The 22,076-nt window shown below is 39.2% G+C and overlaps 1 protein-coding gene across 2 annotated transcripts in view; it reads left to right on the top strand.

Moving 5' to 3' along the window:
• LONP2 (lon peptidase 2, peroxisomal) overlaps positions 1-22,076 on the top strand; it is a 108,557-nt gene that overhangs the window by 51,397 nt on the left and 35,084 nt on the right. For both annotated transcript variants that reach the window (XM_033218330.1, XM_033218331.1), the window contains 2 exons: positions 2,638-2,764; positions 6,121-6,254. In XM_033218330.1, the coding sequence (XP_033074221.1) occupies positions 2,638-2,764; positions 6,121-6,254 (261 nt within the window). The remainder of the gene's footprint in view (positions 1-2,637; positions 2,765-6,120; positions 6,255-22,076) is intronic.

The raw sequence follows: 22,076 nt of genomic DNA on the forward strand, positions 1-22,076 counted from the left end.
TTAGTAGAGACAGGATTTCGCCATGTTGGCCAGTCTGGCCTCGAACTCCTGGCCTCAAGTGATCTGCCTGCCTTGGCCTCCAAAATTGTTGGGATTACAGACATGAGCCACCATGTCCAGCCTAAATGTCTTTTATTTGTTTTTTCTTTTTTTTGAGATGGAGTCTCACTCTGTCACCTAGGCTGGAATGCAGGGTCAAAATCTCGGCTCACTGCAACCTTTGCTTCCTGGTTCAAGCGATTCTCGTGCCTCAGCTTCCCAAGTTGTTGGGACTACGGGTGCGCACCCTCACACCTGGCTAATTTTTGCATTTTTAGTAGGGACAGGGTTTCTCCATATTGGCCAGGCTGGTCTTGAACTCCTGACCTTAGGTGATTCACCTGCCTCAGCTTCCCAAAGTGCTGGGATTACAGGCATGAACTGCCACACCCGGCCCTAAATGTCTTTAGATTCTAAATGTAATCTAAGTGTATTTTTTTTCTAATTAATCTGAAATATATTTTTACTACTAAGTGAGTTATAATCGGATTTCTGGTTTTTTTTTTTTTTTTTTTTGAGGTGGAGTCTCACTCTGTTGCCAGGCTGGAGTGCAGTGGCACGATCTCGGCTCACTGCAACCTCTACATCCCAGGTTCAAACAGTTCTCTTGCCTCAGCCTCCTGAGTAGCTGAAACTACAGGCATGCACTACCACGCCCAGCTGTTTTTGTATTTTTGGTAGAGACAGGGTTTCACCATGTTGGCCAGGATGGTCTCGATGTCTTGACCTCGTGATCCACCCGCCTTGGCCTCCCAATATAATTGGATTTCTTAATTATCCGTGAGCATTGCAGGTTCCTATATTTAATTTTAAAATATGGTAGAGTAAAAAGTTAATTGTGTAGCCGGGCGAGGTGGCGGGTGCCTGTAGTCCCAGCTACTCGGGAGGCTGAGGCAGGAGAATGGCATAAACCCAGGAGGTGGAGCTTGCAGTGAGCTGAGATCCAGCCACTGCACTCCAGCCTGGGCGACAGAGCGAGACTCCGTCTCAAAAAAAAAAAAAAAAAAAAGTTAATTGTGTATTTAAAGTCTAAAGTAAATAAGTAATGAGACTCAATTCCCTGGAAACTCCAAGTTATGGCAGAAAACCCATTAGATACACTAAATTAAAGTGAAAGAATCAGGACAGCTGCTGCAGAGGGGAACATATGATGCCACCTTCTTCCTTTGGCAGATTTAGCTGTCCGATCTTCTAGCTTTCCTGGTGTTTACTAACCTCTTTCCATTCAAAAGGTGCCTTATCAATTCATATTTTTAATTTTTGCATGTTAAATGGAAAGGGACGTTAGATGGAATTTTGTCTTACAGGATTTAGAGACAAAGAAAATCTATATTTATTCAGGCAAATAAGAACATAAAGTCTTTTAAATATACTGTATATATAAATACATATATACATATATAAATACATATGCACACATATATAATTACATATACACACATGTTTATATGTACCATCATGTGGAGGGAAAAACCTTTTGTAGGGACATCTTAGGTTTTCTTTTGCTGCTACAATTTATTTTGTAGTCATAGTTCTGGAAACAGTATCTTTAGAGCCCTTTTGGAGCCCATTGCTTAGTTAATTGAGGGGTGTGTGTGTGTGTGTGTGTGTGTGTGTTTCAAGTATAGATCAAATTAGGCTAAAAAGATGCATTTATTTTTCTATTTGAAATTTCAGAGGATTTGAGGATAGAGAGATAATTGTCTCTAAAATTTGAGGTTTTTTCCTCTTTGGGAGATACATCATTTAATCAGAAGACTTTCAAACAGTGTGCTTAGTAAATGCTTGTTTTGTTTGTGAAAACGTTGGAAATTTTAACAATTATTGATTTAGATCAAATTTCTTTTTTCTTTTTCCTTTTCTTTTTGGAGACAGAGTCTCGAGTCTCTGCTGACCTGGCTAGAGTGCAGTGGCGCAATCTCAGCTCATTGCAACCTCCCCCTCCCCAGCTGAAGCAATTCTCGTGCCTCAGCCTCCAGAGTAACTGGGACTACAGACACGCGCAACCACGCCCAGCTAATTTTTTGTGTTTTTAGTAGAGACAGGGTTTCGCCATGTTGCCCAGGCTGGTCTCAAACTCCTAAGCTCAAGTGATCTAGCTGCCTCAGCCTCCCAAAGTGCTAGGATTACCGATGTGAGCCAACGTGCCTGGCCAGAATAAATTTCTTTATTGTAATTATAGTCTCATTTGAAATAATACTTAAATGTGTTCTAAATCTAAGATCCATTTAATCTATATTTGATTCATTTAAAAAGCATGGCACTGGCTGGGAGCAGTGGCTCATGCCTGTAATCTCAGCACTTTGCGAGGCTGAGGCTGGTGGATCACTTGAGGCCAGGAGTTTGAGACCAGCCTGGCCAACATGGCAAAGCCCTGTCTCTACTGAAAATACAGAAATCAGCCAGGCATGGTTGCGCATGCCTGTAATCCCAACTACTTGGGAGGCTGAGGCAGGAGAATCGCTTGAGCCCGAGAGGTGGAGGTTGTAGTGAGCTGAGATCACGCCACTGCACTCCAGCCTGGGCGACAGAGCAAAAAAAGCATGGCATTATGGGAGCCATGTAAATAATTATGAAACAAGATTCCTTCTTTTCCAGGGTATACACAGGAGGAGAAGATAGAGATTGCCCATAGGCACTTGATCCCCAAGCAGCTGGAACAACACGGGCTGACTCCTCAGCAGATTCAGATCCCCCAGGTCACCACTCTTGACATCATCACCAGGTTAGTTAGCCATCCTGAGGCTTCATTAATGAACTCCAGGCACGTTTTGGGTATTTACTGACTTACCAAACTTAGGACATAGAGTATCAATATTTGAGTTTTACATCTTTTGAGATAAGCCACAGTCTCCTGAAAAGATTATTTTATTGGCATCCTATAGCATCCATTTCTCTTTCTTCAACAACTTCCAGCAAGTGTTATCATAACTATTGATTTACACCATTCTCTCTACTAGGCAGAAGTTTACAGAGAAACCATTTGGAATATTGTTATAGCTAAAGCTGAAATTTATGCTTTGCCGCAATAGCAATATAAGGGGTTAATCTGATTTAAAAACCAAATACGTGGTAAATATAGAGACACTTTTTATGCCCAGGATCTTGAAAGTTTTTGAATTCTAAGAGGTGATATGCTACTTTCAGATAATCTGATTTAAGTTACTCAGTTTTCTTTTCTTCTCTTTGGCTGAGAGATTTTTTAAATCCTTGGAATTTTGATCTTCAGAATTAACACTGGGACAATAGAGAAGGTGCCTTCCCCAGTTTACTACCAAATGCTTAAGCCTGTAGCAAGCAGTGTGTAAATTATCTGAATAGAGTATTGCTTAGTCTAATGTACAGATTCCCTGTTTGAATGGAAAATATACTCTGTTGAGAATTTATATCCACCACAGCCTCTTACAGTTTTCCTGGCTCAGTATTACAGATCCATTGCATCATCCAGCAAGTCATGTCAGGCTGCCAAGCTCTAGTCATGCGGCCCTTTTCTAGTAACTACTGTTTTTAAGAGATGTAAAGTATTTCTCTATTTTGAACTTTGACTTAGAGTTTGGCCAGACTGTCTTTTGATCTATGCGTTCTTATGGGTCTATTTAGATTTATATACAAAACAGTAAGACTAAATCCTACCTGGGGGTTCCTTTTAATTTGTTTTGTGATTTATGATGTGGATAATGCCAGGAGAAATAAATTAAGTGACTTATATGCCTGAGTCTTCCAACAATATCATTATTCCAGATAATACTCATGATGCCTTTGGGTAACTTTCAATAAGTCATTAAGCTTTTCGATAGCTTCCCCATCTGTACAATATGAGGGATAGAGAAAAACCCAGAGTTTATCTGAATAATAATGATTCTGAAGAGTGATCATTATTTATGTTTCCCAATTGTTGCCTGGAGAACTATTTCTTTTTTTATATATACTTGTTAACTCAAAATACCAGATCTTAAAAGCTATGGACATAAGGAAATACTGAGCAGTTTTGTTAGTTTTGATATTGTTTTTAAAAACAGTACAAGTATGTACTACTCCAGGCACGTTTTGGGTATTTAGTGAGTTACCAAACTTAGGACATAGAGTATCAATATTTGAGTTTTTCATCTTTTGAGATATGTCACAGTCATAGACCCTAATGTTCTAGTCTTTCTTATCTCCAAGTATAACTCACCTACTTGAATACTTCCAGTCCCAGTATGCTTAATGCTAGCTAATCACTACCTCTTCATGGGTAATTCTAATTGTAACAAAGATAATTATTTTTATTATTTTTTTAAGACAGGTTCTCATGCTGTTACTCAGTCTAGAGTGCAGTGACGTGATCTTGGCTCACTGCAGCCTCTGCCTCCCAGGCTCAAGCCATCTTCCCACCTAATCCCCCAAGTAGCTAGGACCACAGGCTCATGCCGGGCATGATGGTGTGCACCTGTAATCCCAGCTACTCAGGAGGCTGAGGCAGGGGAATTGCTTGAACTAGGGAGGTGGAGGTTGCAGTGAGTCGAGATTGTGCCACTGCACTTCAGCCTGGGCAACAGAGTGAGACTCCGTCTCAAAAAAAAAAAAAAAAATTAGAGATGGGGTCTCACCATCTAGGCGAGGCTGGCCTGGAACTCCTGAGCTCAAGTGATAATTGTTACAAAGATATTCTTTCTGTTCACTTTTCTATAATTTTCTTCTTCTGCCTTATATGAGTACCTGGAATCTAAGTGTAATTCCTCCTTGTACAGCCCTTCTGACATTAAAATAAAATACTATCAGGTCTACAGGCTAAGTGTTCTCTTTTTCAAGCTAACTATTCCTCTCCTCTGTACCGTTCCTCTTGATGTAGTTTCAAGACTTCCTAATTAGTCTTCTTCTGAAAGAATCCTGTATATCAATGTGTCTTAAAATTAAACACCCAGAGTTGAACACAATGTTTCAGATAGAGTCTAAACAGTTCATGGTATAGGAAGATCATGCTTTTCTTATTCTGACTATATTATTTTATGACTGTATCTCTAGATTCTTAGCTTTTTAAAGATGATTCTCTTCCCTTTTTCAGTGAATTTCGCTAAGCTTGGCATATCCTATTTTGTATTTATAGAGCTGAATTTTTTAAAGCCCAAATGTAGAAGTTGTTAAGATGCCTCCCTGTTTTCTCCCTTATTGAAATTATGTGTAGTTGCATAATATAGACTTTGTATCCTTCTGTACCTTTGACTGAAATGAGTTTTAGAGTGTTTAGCTAAGAGCTTTTTATCTGTCTTTTCTCAGAACTTTTAAAATCTGCTTTCGTAAAGTCTACAGTGTATGTCTGACTTAATCAAATGTATGGCTTAGTCAAATCCAGTTCTTCAGCTAAAACTGCATTCTCCACCTGATCCTGTCCATTCAGGTCCATCCAAAACTGAGTGACCAAAAAATGGTTTCACTGTATAATGGTCTGTGTAATGTCTTAATGGAGTTTGATTCTAATGTACATGTGTTTAAAGCAGCTCTGCTTAAACACACGTAGAGTCTTTTTCACAGTGTCACAGTGCTTTCATCACTTAGCATACCTTCTTCCTTTAGAAATCTTCACAATGAAAATACACTGAAGAAAGGTGGTTAGCAAAGAAATCTAGTGAAAACCAGATTTCTGTCTCAGATTTGTTTTTGTTTTAGTTCCACAAAGAGCACAATTTCTCTTATTCTTTCAGCAATATTTCAAATACAATAAATTTATCTAGAATTTTCCTAAATTGGCCAATTTTGTTTAAGAAAATTCTTTAACAAATTACCGAGGAGTAAACGGTTTTTTAATATGGTGCCAAGTTTACTTTGGCAATGTAAATTGAACTAGAACTAGGGTTCATTTTTAAGTGTAGGATTATAATTCAAAATAATCTGTATAAAGGACATTGTTGTAGCTGAAAATACATCAGAGTACTGAAGAAATAACAATAATGAGCGAGTTTTAAGTGTGGAAAAGCTAGTACTCAAGAAAGGGTAATGAACTTTTAAATGTACACTGTTTCTTTACTAAAAATGTTAATCACATTACTTCTATTTTTTTAGGTGGTGTATAGTCAAAAATAATGTATTTTTCTTTGATGACAGGTATACCAGAGAGGCAGGGGTTCGTTCTCTGGATAGAAAACTTGGGGCCATTTGCCGAGCTGTGGCCGTGAAGGTGGCAGAAGGACAGCATAAGGACGCCAAGTTGGATCGTTCTGATGTGACTGAGAGAGAAGGTTGGTGACCTTTTTCTGGCATTCTCAGGCCTGGTGGCTAGGAGTGAGTGACAGAAGAAGGTTGGGTATGGAGGGGGGAAGGTGTTGAGTAGTCCTTGGAACAGTGACACGCATGATTCCACTGTTAAATGCATCCAGTAAGTAATACCTTAATGTTTCAACATGTTTCATCAAGAGGATTGTCTTTTACAAATAGCACAGTTTTGACTGGAATAATACTCAATATGAATACTTTGAGTATATAGGAACTGTATTAGGGTTCGCTAGAGGGATAAGACTAGTAGGATAGATGTGTATATGAAGAAGAGTTTAAGGAGTATTGACTCACACAATCACATGGTGAAGTCCCACAGTAGGCCATCTGCAGACTGAGGAGCAAGGAAGTCATTCCGAGTTCCAAAACCTCAAAAGTAGGGAAGCTGACAGTGCAGCCTTCAGTCTGTGGCTGAAGCCCCAAGAGCCCTTGGCAAACCACTGGTGTACATTCTAGAGTCCAAAAGTTGAAGAACTTCGAGTCCGATATTCAAGGGCAAGAAGCATCCAGCACGGGAGGAAGCTGAAGGCCAGAAGAATCAGCAAGTCTGATCCTTCCAACTTCTTTTGTCTGCTTTATTGTAGCCATGCTGGAAGCTGATTAGATGATGCCCACTCAGATTGAGGTTGGGTCTGCCTCTCTCAGTCCACTGACTCAAATGTTAATTTCCTTTGACAATATCCTCACAGACACACTGGAACAATACTTTGCGTCCTTCAATCCAAACAAGTTGACACTCAGTATTAACCATCACAGTAACTTTCTCCAGATGTATAATGATGGTGTATATTATGTATGGGTTCTGGTGTTATCTTATTTCTTTCTGACTCAGATAGTTAAGTCTTTAAATAATTCATAACATAAAAAGTTTTTACAACGTTAGAAAATCCATGCTGTTCAAGTATTGCAAGGGCAGACTTTGTACTCTGGAATAGCTCCATGTGTAATAATTTTTCACACATTTTCTTTTACAGATAAATAAATGTAATTTAAATTATTATTTAAAAAATTATTGTGGAGGTGTTCTATTACTGGAATCAATCAAATGTGGACGTTCCTTTGGTACCCACTTAAAATACTTTAACTGGCCGGGCACAATGGCTCATGCCAAAATTAGCCGGCCCGAGTGGCAGGCATCTGTAGTCACAGCTACTCCGGAGGTTGAGGCGGGAGAATCGCTTGAGCCCAAAAGTCAGAGGTTGCAGTGAGCAAAGATCATGCAACTGCACTCCATCTAGGCAACAGAGTGAGACTCCATCTCAAAATTTCTTGCCTCAGGACTGTAAGGGATCTCAGTTCATCATATCATCATATCATGCTGTTACGCAGTTTGCCAAAATTTGCTTTAACAAACATGAGTTGCAGGGAATTGACAATTCCTTTCATTGTAAAGAGATTTATTAGATTTTTCTACCATTTTCATAGCTCTTTCAAGAAAGAAGTTGGATGACTATGATTAAAGAACCGTAATTTATGGTGGGCCCAGTTGAACAGACACAGCCAAACGTCTTTCTTGTTTTTCTATCAGTTGCTGAACACAGTGCATTTTACAGCAGTAGCATGAGTCAGCTTTAACAGAATCCTCCTGTGACCAGTACAGTGCTTCACCCCTGCACCCCCGTGCCTGGAACCTCACTGGTTCATTTTCTCCAGAGAGTAAAGCTCCTATCTTCTGTTGGATTGGAGGGAGGCAGTGCCTTCATTATGTGGAGTAGGAATAGAGGTAGTGAGTTCTCATTGTTTTTTATCCAGACTTTAAAACTTTTGCTTTATTTTTATTATTTTTATTTTATTTTATTTTATTTTTCGAGATGGAGTCTCGCTCTGTCGTCCAGGCTGGAGTGCAGTGGCACAATCTTGGCTCACTGCAACCTCCACCTCCCAGGTTCAAGCGATTCTCCTGCCTCAGCCTCCCCGGTAGCTGGGACTATAGACGTACGCCACCATGCCCGGCTAATTTTTGTATTTTTAGTAGAGACAGGGTTTCACCATGTTGGCCAGGCTGGTCTTGAACTGCTGACCTCAGGTGATCTGCCCACCTCAGCCTCCCAAAGTGCTGGGATTACAGGTGTGAGCCACTGTGCCTGGGTTTATTTTTATTTTTTATTTTGACTCTGCCTTGGGAGAATCTAGAAAACTTTTGCCTTTCGTCCCACTCTTCACCCATGCTTTCAGGGCTACCTTGAATTTCTTAGCTTTTGGAGACTTTTAAGACCCACATCAACTTGTTGTTCTCTACCTCTAGCCCCACAGACATTGAAGTTTCTGCTTTGTCTGGCCTGTTAAGTGTTTGTTACTTTTTGTCTGTGTACTTTTTGTTTTTCAAAATTTTGTCAGTATCTCTTGTCAGCTGTTGTCTTCTTTCTCATTATTTTTGTTCTTGTGAGTTTATATGTTTTTTATTTCTTAATTGTCATTTTAATACGATTGGACAGGAAGTATAAATGCATGCCCACACTACCATTTATAGAAATTTGAGTTAAAAAAAAAAATGTCCTAGATGGAGGGAGTACCTATCAAGGGTGGAAATCACTGGTATAGATGACAGTGACAGTGGAGAACTGAGGTTTATAAAAGTTAAGACCTAGATCTAGATACTCCTGAATTTCCCCTTTTTATTCTTAACAACACTTCCTTTGTGCTGTGATCTCAAGCAGCTGAGCCTATGTCTTTTGGCTTTTGTCTGATATAACAGAAGGTAGAGGATGAAATAAATGAGTTTATTAGGTAACACATTTTGAAAATTGTGTTTAAGATTTAGACGATGTATGTTAGAATTAATACATTCAGAGGAATTCATTGTCAGGGGAAACTTTTGTATAGTTATACATTGCTTGATGTTTATACATACATCCATTAGCATATTTCTAATAATATCTTTAATTATACTAGCTATTTTAAAATGACCCACAAATACTCAAGGAATTGTTGAGTTTGTGAACTGTGTGAGAACTACAGTTTTTCATGGTAACATTTATTTGTGTGGTTTTTAAAATAGGTGATCACAGAACATCTTCTAAATGATAAGACAGTTAAGCAGATTTGCTTAGTTAAGATATCACCAAGAACATCCAGATGAACAGAATAAATACTTGTCTCTTGGAGATGATTTTGGGTGTTAGTCTTTACTAGAGGCACAGGTATGAACTCCAAGTTGGCTCTAATATTATGAGATACCCTTGAGTAAATAACAGCCATCCTCTAGACCTTAGTAGAATGATTATTAGGTGTCCTGAATTGATGTTTATGACCTCAACCAAACCAAAAGAATAATTTCTACAAAAGAGTCTGCGTTAGGTTTTCATAGCACCAAGTTCAAATGGAGCTTAGTAATGAAAAGTTTCTCATTAAGAAATGAATCATTTAAAATTAGAGTATAAAACAAGACAGTTGTTTTAGAAACTTCAAGTAATACAGTGTGGGAGTTATTTTTAATGGTAAAAATAAAGCTTTTCTAATTCAAGCATGAGAGACTGAAAAAAATAAAAAATAAGGCTGAACTTGGAGTTACTGCCAGGAAGAAAAGTAATTTTAGGCCACAAGCTTCAAAACAGGCAGAAACCTCCAGTGTATCAAACTTTCTGGAATAGGCCCAGAAGCACTGATCTGTGAACAGTTACCTTTGTATTTGTGGGGTCTTAACTGGCAGTGAAAGAGACTAAATAATAGCAGGGAGTTTAAAAAGCAAGTGAGATTTAGAGTTGATCGATCTGTGTTAGAGGAGGAACATTTTTGGTTTCAATCACTTACCTATAAAGTATGAGAATTGTTTCTTTGAAAGAATGCTGCCTCTGTTTCTCTGCATGTTGTTAGTATTTTCTGAATTGCCCTTTTCCTTTCTAGGGTATTTGTTGGATTGAGGGATTAATTGGATTACATGACTACAGTTTTATTCTGCTTTTTGCCTGCCTTTTGCCAAGAAAGACACAAACCTTCCATGTATTTAATTTTGTATACTTGGGTGTTTCTAAACAGGGTAAATGTTCATTTGTTTAAGTACCCATGTATCATATATATTCAATTTACATCTAGCAAGATTTTTCCTCAAAAACTATCCTAAGCAAAGAAGGATTTATATTATAATCAGTCCTTATAAAGTTTCTCATAATACACTGCATTCTCAATTACTTTATTTTTGAAGAACATAGTATTTGAGGAAGTTACATTAAACAGAAAGAACCTTGGTAGATAGTAGTTTCTGATTATTCTCATAGAAGTCACCTGAAAACTTGGTTAGAAAAAAAAGACAAAATTAATACAAATTTAACTGTTATTCATGAAATGTGTAAATGCTGTGTTATTCCATTTTGCTGTGCTATACACGAATACTTAAGGCTGGGTAATTTATAAAGAAAAGAGGATTTTGGGGTCAGAGTTCTGCAGCCTCTATAAGAGGCACAGTGCCAGCTTATAAGGTGAGGCCTTGGGTAGCTTATGATGGAAGACAAAGGGAGAGCAGGCATGTCACATGGTGAGAGAGGGAGCAAGAGAAAAAGGTGAAAGAGCCAGGGACCTTTTAACAACCAGCTGTCACGTGAACTCATTACCATGGGGAAGGCACCAAGCCATTTATCAAGGATCTGGCCCTGTGACCCAAACACCTCCCAGTAGTCCCCCCTCCAACAATGGGAAACCAAAGCTGTAGTAATCAAAACAGCATGGTACTGGTATAAAAATAGACACATAGATCAATGGAACAGAATGCAGGAACTAGAAATAAAGCCACAAATCTACAGCCGACTGATCTTTGGCAAAGTAGACAAAAACGTACACTGGGAGAGGACAACCTATTCAGTAAATGGTGCTGAGAAAATAGGATAGCTATATGCAGAAAGAATGAAACTGAACCACTCTCTCTTATTTTATATAAAAATCAACTCAAGAGGCTGGGTGCAGTGGCTCACCTGTAATCCCAGAACTTTGGGAGGCTTAGGTGGGCGGATCACTTGAGGTCAGGAGTTCAAGACCAGCCTGGCCAAAATGGTGAAACCCCGTCTCTACTGAAAACACAAAAATTAGCCGGGCATGGTGGCACACGCCTATAGTCCCAGCTACTCGGGAGGCTGAGACAGGAGAATCACTTGAACCCAGGAGGCAGATGGTGCAGTGAGCCAAGATTGCGCCATTGCACTCCAGCCTGGGCATCGCAGCAAGACTCTGTCTCAAAAAAAAAAAATCAACTCAAGACAGATTAAAGACTTAAATTTAAAATCCAAAACTAAAACATACTAGAAGAAAATCTAGAAAAAATTCTTCTGGACATTGCCCTAGACAAAGAATTCATGACTAAGACCTCAGAAGCAAAAGCAACAAAACCAAAAGTAGACAAATGAGACTTAATTAAACTAAAAAGCTTTTTGTACAGCAAAAGAAATAATCAACAGAGTAAACAGACAACTTGCAGAATAAGCAAAAATGTTTGCAAACTGCATATCCAAAAGACCAATACTCAGAATCTACAAGCAACTCAGGCAACTCAACAGCAACAACAACAACAACATCCACCCAAATAACCCCATTTAAAAGTAGGCAAAGGACACGAAAGACATTTTTCAAAAGAAGACATACAAGTGGCCAAGAAGCATTTGAAAAAATGCTCAATATCACTAATCATCAGAGAAGTGAAAAATCTACAAGATACCATCTTATACCAGTCAAAACAGCTATTTTTAGAAAGTCAAAAAATATGATGTTGGTGAGGATGTGGAGAAAAGGGAGTGCTTATATAGTGTTGGGAGAAATATAAATTAGTACCACCCCTATGGAAAACATATGGAGAGTTCTCAAAGAACAAAAAATAGAACTGCCATTTGATCCAGCAATCCCACTACTAGGTATATACCCAGAGGAAAAGAATTCATTATGTCAAAAAGATAACCTGCACACGTTTGTTTTATCCGATAAAAAAGTCTGTTTTATCTGGTGTAAAAACAATGGAATCATGCCTTTTGCAGCAATATGGATGAAATTGAAAGCCATGACAATAACTCAGGAATTCAAATACTGAATATTCTCATTTATAAGTGGAAGCCAAATAATGTGGACATGTGAACATAGAGTGTGGAATAATAGATACAAGCATGAGCTACCGTGCCCAGCCTCAGAAAATTTAATTTCCCTCTTAATTTTGTCATTGACCCAAAGGTTGTCCAGGATCATGTTGTTTAATTTACATGTGTTTCTATATTTTTGAGAGTTTCTCTTCAGATTGATTTTTAGTTTTATTCCATTGTGTGAAGATACTTGATATGATTTTGATTTTTTTTTAATTTATTGAGACTTGTTTGTGGCTTGATGTTTGGCCTGTGTTGGAGAATGTCCCATGTGCTAATGAGACAAATGTATCTTTTGTGGTTGTTGGGTAGGATGTTCTGTAAATGTCTGTTAGGTCCATTTGGTTTTAAGTTCAGTGTTTCTTTGTTGACTTTCTGTCTGTCTCAGTGATCTATTACTGCTCTCAGTGGGGTGTTGGAAGTCCCACATTATTATTGTATTGCTATCTGTCTCTTTTCTTAGGCTTAGTAGTATTTGTTTTATTAATCTGGTACTCCAGTTTTGGCAGTATATACTTAGGATTATTATATCTTCTTGTTGAATTGATCCCTATGTCATTATATATATGTATTTTTAAACTATTGTTTATTTACTGTCTGTTTTATCTAATGTAAGTATTGTTACTCCTGCTTGCTTTTGGTTTCCTTTTGCATGGAACATTTTTCCACCCCTTTACCTTCGGTCTGTGTGTCTTTAACAGTAAGGCAAATTTCTTGTAAGCAGCATATAGTTGTTGTTGTTTTTTAATCCATTGCACCAATTTATATCTTTGAAGTGGTGCATTCAAGGTTAATACTGATGCATGAGGTTTTGTTCCAGTCATAATGTTAATTGCTATCTAGTTGCTTTGTAGATTCTTTTTTTTTTTTTTTTTTTTTTTTGAGACGGAGTCTGGCTCTGTCGCCCAGGCTGGAGTGCGGTGGCCGGATCTCAGCTCACTGCAAGCTCCGCCTCCCGGTTTCCCGCCATTCTCCTGCCTCAGCCTCCCGAGTAGCTGGGACTACAGGCGCCCGCCTCGTCGCCCGGCTAGTTTTTTGTATTCTTTAGTAGAGACGGGGTTTCACCGTATTAGCCAGGGTGGTCTCGATCTCCTGACCTTGTGATCCGCCCGTCTCGGCCTCCCAAAGTGCTGGGATTACAGGCTTGAGCCACCGCGCCCGGCCTTTTTTTTTTTTTTTTTTTTAAGCAAGAATCTTGAGTCTTGCTCTGTCACCCAGGCTGGGGTGCAATGGCACGATCTTGGCTCACTACAACCTCCACCTCCCGAGTTCAAGTGATTCCCGTGCCTCAGCCTCCCAAGTAGTCGGAATTACAGGTGCATGCCACCATGCCTGGCTAATTTTTGTATTTTTAGTACAGGTGGGATTTTGCCATGTTGGCCAGGCTGGTCTCGAACTCCTGACCTCAGGTGATCCTTCCACCTCGGCCCTGAAGTGCTGGGATTACAGGCATGAGCCACCATGACCAGCCAGCTTTGTAGATTCTTTGTTTTTTATTCTCGCTTTGTGGTCTTCTGGAGTTCTGTCATGTTGCCCTTTGATTTCTTTCTTTTCCTTATTTGTATAATTGTTTCATAAAACTTGTGAGTTTCATGTGTTTTTATGATAGAGTATCAACCTTTTGTTCCCGTGTTTAGAACTTCTTTAAGCATTTCTCATAGGACCAATCTAGTGGTGATGCATTCCCTAATTTGCTTGTCTGGGAAACATTTTATTTCTCCTTCATTTGTGAAGGTTACACTAGCAGGATACAAAATTTGAGTTTGACCATTTTCTTTAAGCACTTTGAAAATGGAATCCCAGTCTTTTCTAGCTTCTGAAGTTTCTGCTGAGAAGTCCACTGTTAGTTTGATGAAGTTTCCTGTATAAGTGACTAGACACTTTTATTGTATTTAGGGATTTTTCCTTCACATTAACCTTAGATAGCCTGATGACTAGATGCCATGGTGGGATCCTTCTCGCAATGTATTTGGCTGGAGTTTGTTGAGCCTCTTGTATCTGGATTTCTAGATCCTTTGCTAGACTAGGGAAGGTTTTCTCAATTACATTCTCAAATAGGTTTTCTGAAATTTTTGCTTTTTCTTCTGCCCTAGGAATACCTATGATTCATAGGTTCCGATGTCTTATGTAATTCCTTACTTCTCAGAGGTTCTACTCATTTTTTAAAATTCTGGTTTCTTTTCTTTTTTATTTTTTTTTGGCTGACTGGATTAATTTAAAAAACCTACCTTAAAGTTCTGAGGTTCTTTCTTCTGCTTGGTCTAGTCTGTTGTTGAAGCTTTCAAATGTATTTTATAATTCCTTCAATGAATTTTTTATTTCCAGAAGTTCTGTTTGGTTTTCTTTTTAAAATATCTATCTCTTTGGTAAATTTCTCATTCATATCCTGAATTGATTTTCTGACTTCTTTGTATTAGTTTTCAGATTTCTCTTGTATCTTGTTGAGCTACTTTTTTTCTTTTAATTTTATTTTATTTTGAAACAGTGCCTCCCTCTGTTGCCTTGTCTGGAGTGCAGTGATGCAGTCATAGCTCACTGTAAACTCAAGCCGTCCTCTTGCCTCACTGTCCTAAGTAGCTACAAATTCAGGCACATACCACCACACCTAGCTTATTTTTTTAATTTTTTGTAGAGATGGAGGGTCTTACTATGTTGCCCAGGCTAGTCTTGAACTCCTGGCCTTAAGTGATCCTCCTTCCTCTTGCCTTGGCCTCCTAAAGTATTGGGATTGCAGGCATGAGTCACTGTACCCTGCCCCTGACAGCTGCTGCTGCTGCTGCTGCTTCGTCTTCGTCTTCTTCGTCTTCGTCTTTGTCTTCTTCTTCGTCGTCGTCGTCGTCGTCGTCGTCGTCGTCTCCTCCTCCTCCTCCTCCTCCTCCTCCTCCTTCTCCTTCTCTTCCTCCCTCCTTTCTCCTTCCTCCTTTTCTTTCTTCTTCTTCTTCTTTTTATTTTTTTCCTGAGACAGAGTTTTACCTTGTCACCCAGGCTAGAGTGCTGTGGCACAATCTCGGCTCACTGCAACCTCCACCTCCTGGGTTCACGTGATTCTTGTGCCTCGGCCTCCTGAGTAGCTGGAATTACAAGGGTGCGTTACCATGCCTGGCTAATTTTTGTATTTTTTTTAGTAGAGATGGGGTTTCACCCTGTTGGCCAGGCGGGTCTTGAACTCCTGGCCTCAAATTATCTGCCCACCTTGGCTTCCTAAAGTGCTAGGATTACAGGTGTGAGCCACTGTATCCGGCCCCTGACAGCTTCTTTAAATCAGTGTTTTGAATTCTTTATCTGGCATTTTGAAGATTTGTTTTTTAGTTAGGATCCATTGCTAGAGACTTACTGTGTGTTTCTCTGGGGGTGTCATAGCACCTTTTTTTTTTTTTCATATTTCCAATATTACTGTGCTGATTCACTTGCATCTGGGATAACAGTTGCTTCTTATTATTTTTTAGTTTGCTTTTGTTGGGGTAGGACTTTTTTTCCCTTGAGGATGTATCTATGATGTATGTTGAGTAGGGTGATTTGGCTTTGCTTCAGGGTGCATTCAGTGACACAGACACTGTATTATAGTGTTGGTTATAAAGTAGTCTTAGTATGGTGACTTTCTCAAATGCCAGTGATAGTAGTAATGTACTGGGTGGGTGATTGGGCTCAAGGCCTCCTGCCTAGCTGGGGTGGGCGATGGTGGCAGCAGAGGTCATACAAAGCTTGTTGTCTTCCAAGGCACTATGCAGTTGTATTAATAGATATTGTGATGGGTGGTGCAGAGTGACTTACTAGGAGGTGGTACTTGCAGATGAGCATCAGCTGCAATAGTGACAGTAGGGTGATTAACCTTTGTAATTCAAGAATTATTCAGGTATCTCAGGTACTGAGCTGGGCCATGAAACTTTCAGGGGTTCTGGTCTTGTGCTCTGCTTCCAGGGTAGATTATGGGGTAAAACCAGGCAGGCTGGACTAGTCAAGCTCATGTTTGAGTCCCCGTGAATGGGTACTTTGGGCCTGGGATAAAATTTCCAGTGGCTGCCTCATACATTGTTTCAAGAATTACTTTATCTTAGATAATCTTGGTATCTGGTAGTGTAAGTCTTCCGCTTTGTTCTTCTTCAGAATTGGGTTGGCTATTGTAGGTCCTTCAGATATTGGTGTAAATTTTAAAGTCAGTTTGTCATTTTCTGCCAACAAGTAAGTAAATAAATAAAACCTCCTGGGGCATTTTTATTATGATTCCATTGAATCTGTAGATCAAGTTGGGGAGAATTGACAATTTGATATTATTAAGTCTTCTAATTCATGACTAGCTTCATTTATTTAAGTCTTCTTAAATAAGTTTTTTTCTTCAGCTTTTAAGTTCCAGGGTACATGTGCAGGATGTACAAGTTTATTACATAGGTAAACATGTGCCATGGTGGTTTGCTGCACAGATAATCCATCACCCAGGTATTAAACCCAACATCTACTGGCTGTTCTTCCTGATGCTGTCCCTCCCCTCACTCCCACCCACGACAGGCCCCAGTGTGTATTGTGCCCCGCCGTGTGTCCATGTGTTGTCATCGTTCAACTCCCACTTATAAGTAAGAACATGCAGTATTTAGTTTTCTGATCTTGCATTAGTTTGCTCAGGATAACGGCTTCTAGTTTCATCCATGTCCCTGCAGAGGACATGTTCTCGTTCCTTTTTATGGCTGCATAGTATTCCATGGTGTATGTGTACCACATTTTCTTTATCCAGTCTGTCATTGATGGGCATTTGGTTTGATTCCATGTCTTTGCTATTGTGAATAGTGCTGCAGTGAATATATATAAGTCATTCTGTTCCTTTGGATATAAACCCAGTAATGGGATTGCTGGATCAAATAATATTTCTGCTTCTAGATCTTTGAGGAATCACTACACTGTCTTCCACAATGGTTGAACTAATTAAACTCCCACCAACAGTGTAAAAATATTCCTTATTCTCCACAACCTTGCCAGGATCTGTTGTTTCTTGGCTTTTTAGTGATTGTCATTCTGACTGGCGTGAGATGGTATCTCATTGTGGTTTTGATTTGCATTTCTCTGATCAGTGATGTTGAGCTCTTTGTCAATTGTTTGTTGGCGACATAATGTCTTCTTTTGAGAAGTGTCTGTTCATATCCCTTGCCCACTTTTTAATGTGTTTTTTTTTCTTGTGAATTTATGTTCCTTGTGAACTCTAGATATTAGACCTTTGTCAGGTGGATAGATTGCAAAATTCTTTTCCCATTCGTTGTCCGTTCACTCTGATGATAGTTTCTTTTGCTGTGCAGAAGCTGTTTAGTTTAATTAGATCCCATTTGTCAATTTTTGCTTTTGTTGCTATTGCTTTTGTCGTTTTCTTCATGAAATCTTTGCCCATGCCTATGTCCTGAATTATATTGCCTAGATTTTCTTCTAAGGTTTTTATAGCTTTGGGTTTTACATTTAAGTCTTTAATTCATCTTGAGCTATTAAATAATTTTTGTATAAGGTGTAAGGAATGGGTCCAGTTTCTGTTTTCTGCATATGGCTGACCAGTTTTCCCAGTGCATTTTTATTAAATAGAGAATCCTTTCCTCACTGGTTACTAGTACAAAAACAGACATATAGACCAATGGAACAGAATGGAGAACTCAGAAATAGGACCAGACATCTACAACCATCTCATCTTCTTAAATATGTTTTTTAAGAGTTCTGATCATTTTCAGTGGCACAATTTTACATAATTTTTCTTTAGATATGTTCCTAGGTATTTGATCTTTATGTGTATATTATTGTAAATAATGTTTTTAAAATTTTGTTTTCTAATTTTTGTTGCTAGTGTATGACAATGCAATATTGGCCTCCTGTTCAACAGACTTGACACATTCACTTATTAATTATAATTGTTTGTGGAATCGTTTGGATTTTCTGCATCCACCATCCTGTAATCACAAATGCAGATGTCAGTTTTTACTTCTTCCTCTCCAGTCATTACGACTTTTATTTCATTTCTTCCCTAATATGCTGTCTAAGACCTCCTGGAAAATGCTGAATAAAAATAATGATAATAGACAAAGTAAGCAGGATAAAAGCCTTTGAAGAAATTACCAACTGACATAGTCTTTGCTTTGTAGCTTTAGGTCGCCCCTCATCACCTAATATTATAAAATTGCAATTCAGTAGGATTCTCAGAAACTGTCCAATTTGACCCTGATTTAATTCTCAACATTCTCCAGTAAACACTATGCCCTGCCTGTTTGACTTTGTTAACAGACGTGTCAGACAATCATGTGGTGAAGTGTGATTTTACTTGTTTATTCACCCTGAGATTTGCAGACAGTGTTAGTTCGTTTTGTGTTGCTGTAACAGAATACCACAGACTGGGTTATTTTAAATCAGCAGAAATGTATTGGTTCACAATTCTGGAGGCTGAAGAGTCCAGTGTCAAGGTGCCAGCTTCTGACAAGAACCTGTACATATATATATATATATAGTCTATATATAGGTCTATATATATATAGACTCCAATAGGTTCTCCATTGAAATTTTCTTTTTATCTGTTTAATCCCTCCTTTTCTCTATTTTCTTGGATATACTAGTCATTATTTTGAAAATCTCCACTTTAACACTCCATTATGTGATTCAGTTGTGTTTGTTTTGTTTCTATTAGCTTTTTTCCCCCCTTGGTTTCTAGTTATTTGTTTTGTTTTTTAGCATTTCTTGTATTTTTTTACTGGATGCCAGACATTGTGGATGAAAAATATAAGGGCTGTAACTATTATCCTCTGGAAAGAGTTACATTTTCTTCTAATTGGTAGTCACAGTACCAACAGGTCATTCTGTCCTATCAAGGCTGAGTTTTAGACTTTGTCAGGACTGGTCGATTTCAGTTTGGGTCTTATTACTGGGATACAGTCTTTATTTTTATTATGCGGTACTCCCAGGATGTGGTTCTTATTCCTTGGTGGGTAACCCTTACTTCTAGGGCATGATCTTTCTGACTTCTCACTTGAAAATCCAATTAGGTCTTTAGCATCCTGGCTTCTCCTTTCTCCTGGGTTTCTAAAAGACTCACCCTGAATATACTCAACTTAGGAGTTAGTCAACAGCTTCAGGGGGATTTAAGTGCAGATTTTTGAGATCCTTCTTTTTGATTTCTTCCTTTATTGGGATTGTGCCAATGAAGTCCCGGTTGCTTTGACAACCTCTAATTTTCAGAATTACTTTTGACTAAATATTTTATGATTCTAAAAATAGCATCTACTCTGTCAATTCTGAATTATGGTGATAATCAATTCTACCCGAAATCCCACAGAAAAGACGGGGGGAAAAAAAACAAAACAAAAACACTAAGAAGAAACATTGCTTTTGTTTTATAGCTTTAGGCTTCTACCTATATAATTGACTATTATAAAATCTCATTTGAGTAGGTTCTTTAGTAGCCACCTACTTTGACTCTGATTTGATTTATAAATCCCTTCACAACATTCCTCAGTAAACACTATGCTTTGCCTGTTTGACTTGGTTAACAGACATGTCTTTATAAACTTGGCTATACATTTTCCAGTCCATAGGAAAAGAGAAGCTGTAAGTTGGAGAAAGGGCTGGTGGTTGGGTGGTGAGTCATAAGCAATAAGATTTGATGTCAGTGATGACAGGCCTGTCCTCTTATGATAGATTCCTTGAGCCCCCTGCTGACCACAGAGCATTGGCTGGATAGACCACAAATCTGTCTCCCTCAATTGACAATTTTTGTAGCTCAATATGGATCCTATTTTGTGTGAGTTGCATTTGGAGATGTGTTGTTTATCTGCTATATTTGCCTTACGTGGGACAGTAAAATCAACCTAATGTAGTGGAAGAAAGTAGATATTACATCCTTAATTCCTTGATATACATCCTTTTATTATGTGGTACTCCCGGGATGTGGTTTTTCAGATTTGGAGAAGAATAGTTTAAAAAAAAAAAAAAAAAAAAGCTGAAAGGATCAAAAGCACTTGATTCTCTTGCAGTGTGACAGCTTCCTGTTTTGGTTGAGGAAGGAGCTGCACTTAAAATAACTAGCATAAAGCATGCTTAGGGCTGCTTTCCAGGCAACCTCAATTTAAAATGCATCAAAAGCCAGGTGTGGTGGCTCACATCGGTAATCCCAGCACTTTGGGAGGCTGAAGTGGGCGGATCACTTGAGGTCAGGAGTTCGAGACCAGCCTGGCCAACATGGTGAAACCCCATCTCTTCTAAAAATACAAAAATTAGCTGGGTGTGGTGGTGCACGCCTGTAGTCCCAGCTACTTGGGAGGCTGAGATGGGAGGATGATTTGAACCTGGGAGGCGGAGATTACACTGAGCCGAGATCACACCACTGCACTCTATCCTGGGCAACAGAGCAAGACTCTGTCTCAAAAAAAAGAAGGAAAATAAACAAAATGCATCAAAATAAAATATTTGAATTTTACAGCACTAGTTCTTTTCATTCACTGACTTTCATTCTCCTGCTTTACCACATCTTTAACTATTGGCAGGAATGTGGTAAGTGGGAGAAAGGTATCCCACCATGTAAGCAAGTATACCTAGAACCAGGGGGTCAGAGTGTCACAGAGGAGAGCCACGTGCTGACGGGCTTGCGTTTGTTCCCACTCACTGTGCAAGCGCCTCTTCCCTTAGCCTTTCTCAGGATCCAGTTCTCCAGGAGGAATCAGTCTTCTGTTGGGCTGCTTTCAGAGCTCTTTGTTGGGGCTTCCTCCCATTGACTTTGCAAGCCCTAAGCATGCTTTATGCTAGTTATTTTAAGTGCCGCTCCTTCCTCAACCAAACAGGAAGCTGTCCCTGCAAGAGAATCAAGTGCTTTTGATCCTTTCAGCTTTTTTTTTTAACTATTCTTCTCCAAATCTGAAGCATATCTATTCTCTTGTCTACTGTCATGAGTGCATTTATGTTAACAGAAAATGCTAAATTTAATGTTTCTAGAAAGTAACCTCTGTGGCCGGACATGGTGGCTAATGGCTGTAATCCGGGCACTTTGGGAGGCCGAGGCAGGTGGATCACTTGAGGCCAGCAGTTCGAGACCAGCCTGGCCAACACAGTGAAACCCCGTCTCTACTAAAAATAGAAAAAATTAGTTGGGCATGGTGGTGGGCGCCTGTAATCTCAGCTACTTGGGAGGGTGAGGCAGGAGAATCATTTGAGCAAGAGGTGGAGGTCGCAGTGAGCCAAAATCAAGACACTGCACTCTATCCTGGATAACAGAGCGAGACTCCCTCAAAAAAAAAAAAGCAACCTCTGTGCTTTGTGAAATTCCTGTCTTTGTCTTGAACAGTCTTCTACTTGTTACAGGATCTCCCTATCTTTTGGGTTTTATATTAGTTTTAATATAAAACTAATATAGTTTTATATTATATGGCCCATTGACATGGCTGTTAGCTGACCTCAGTTCCTTGCTGACTTGGCCAGAGCCTTCAGTTTCTTACCTCTAGTAAGAGGTAATGTGTTTCTCCCTAGACCGAGGCTGTGGCAGCTGGCTTCTCCCAGGGGGAATGATGTGTGAGAGAAGCAGGGAGAGTAAGAATCAGACAAAACTGCAGTCTTTTATATCCATCACTATTGCCGTATTCTGTTGGTCACACAGCCCAACCCTGGTATGATATGGGAGGCACTGACTCCATGGGGATGGGATATCTGGACGCCATCCTTTTTTTTTTTTTTTTTGAAACAGAGTCTCGCTCTGTTGCCCAGGCTGGAGTGCAGTGGCCGGATCTCAGCTCA

Source organism: Trachypithecus francoisi, unplaced genomic scaffold (assembly GCF_009764315.1).
Source record: "Trachypithecus francoisi isolate TF-2019V2 unplaced genomic scaffold, Tfra_2.0 Lachesis_group10, whole genome shotgun sequence".
Taxonomy (NCBI): Eukaryota; Metazoa; Chordata; class Mammalia; order Primates; family Cercopithecidae; genus Trachypithecus; species Trachypithecus francoisi.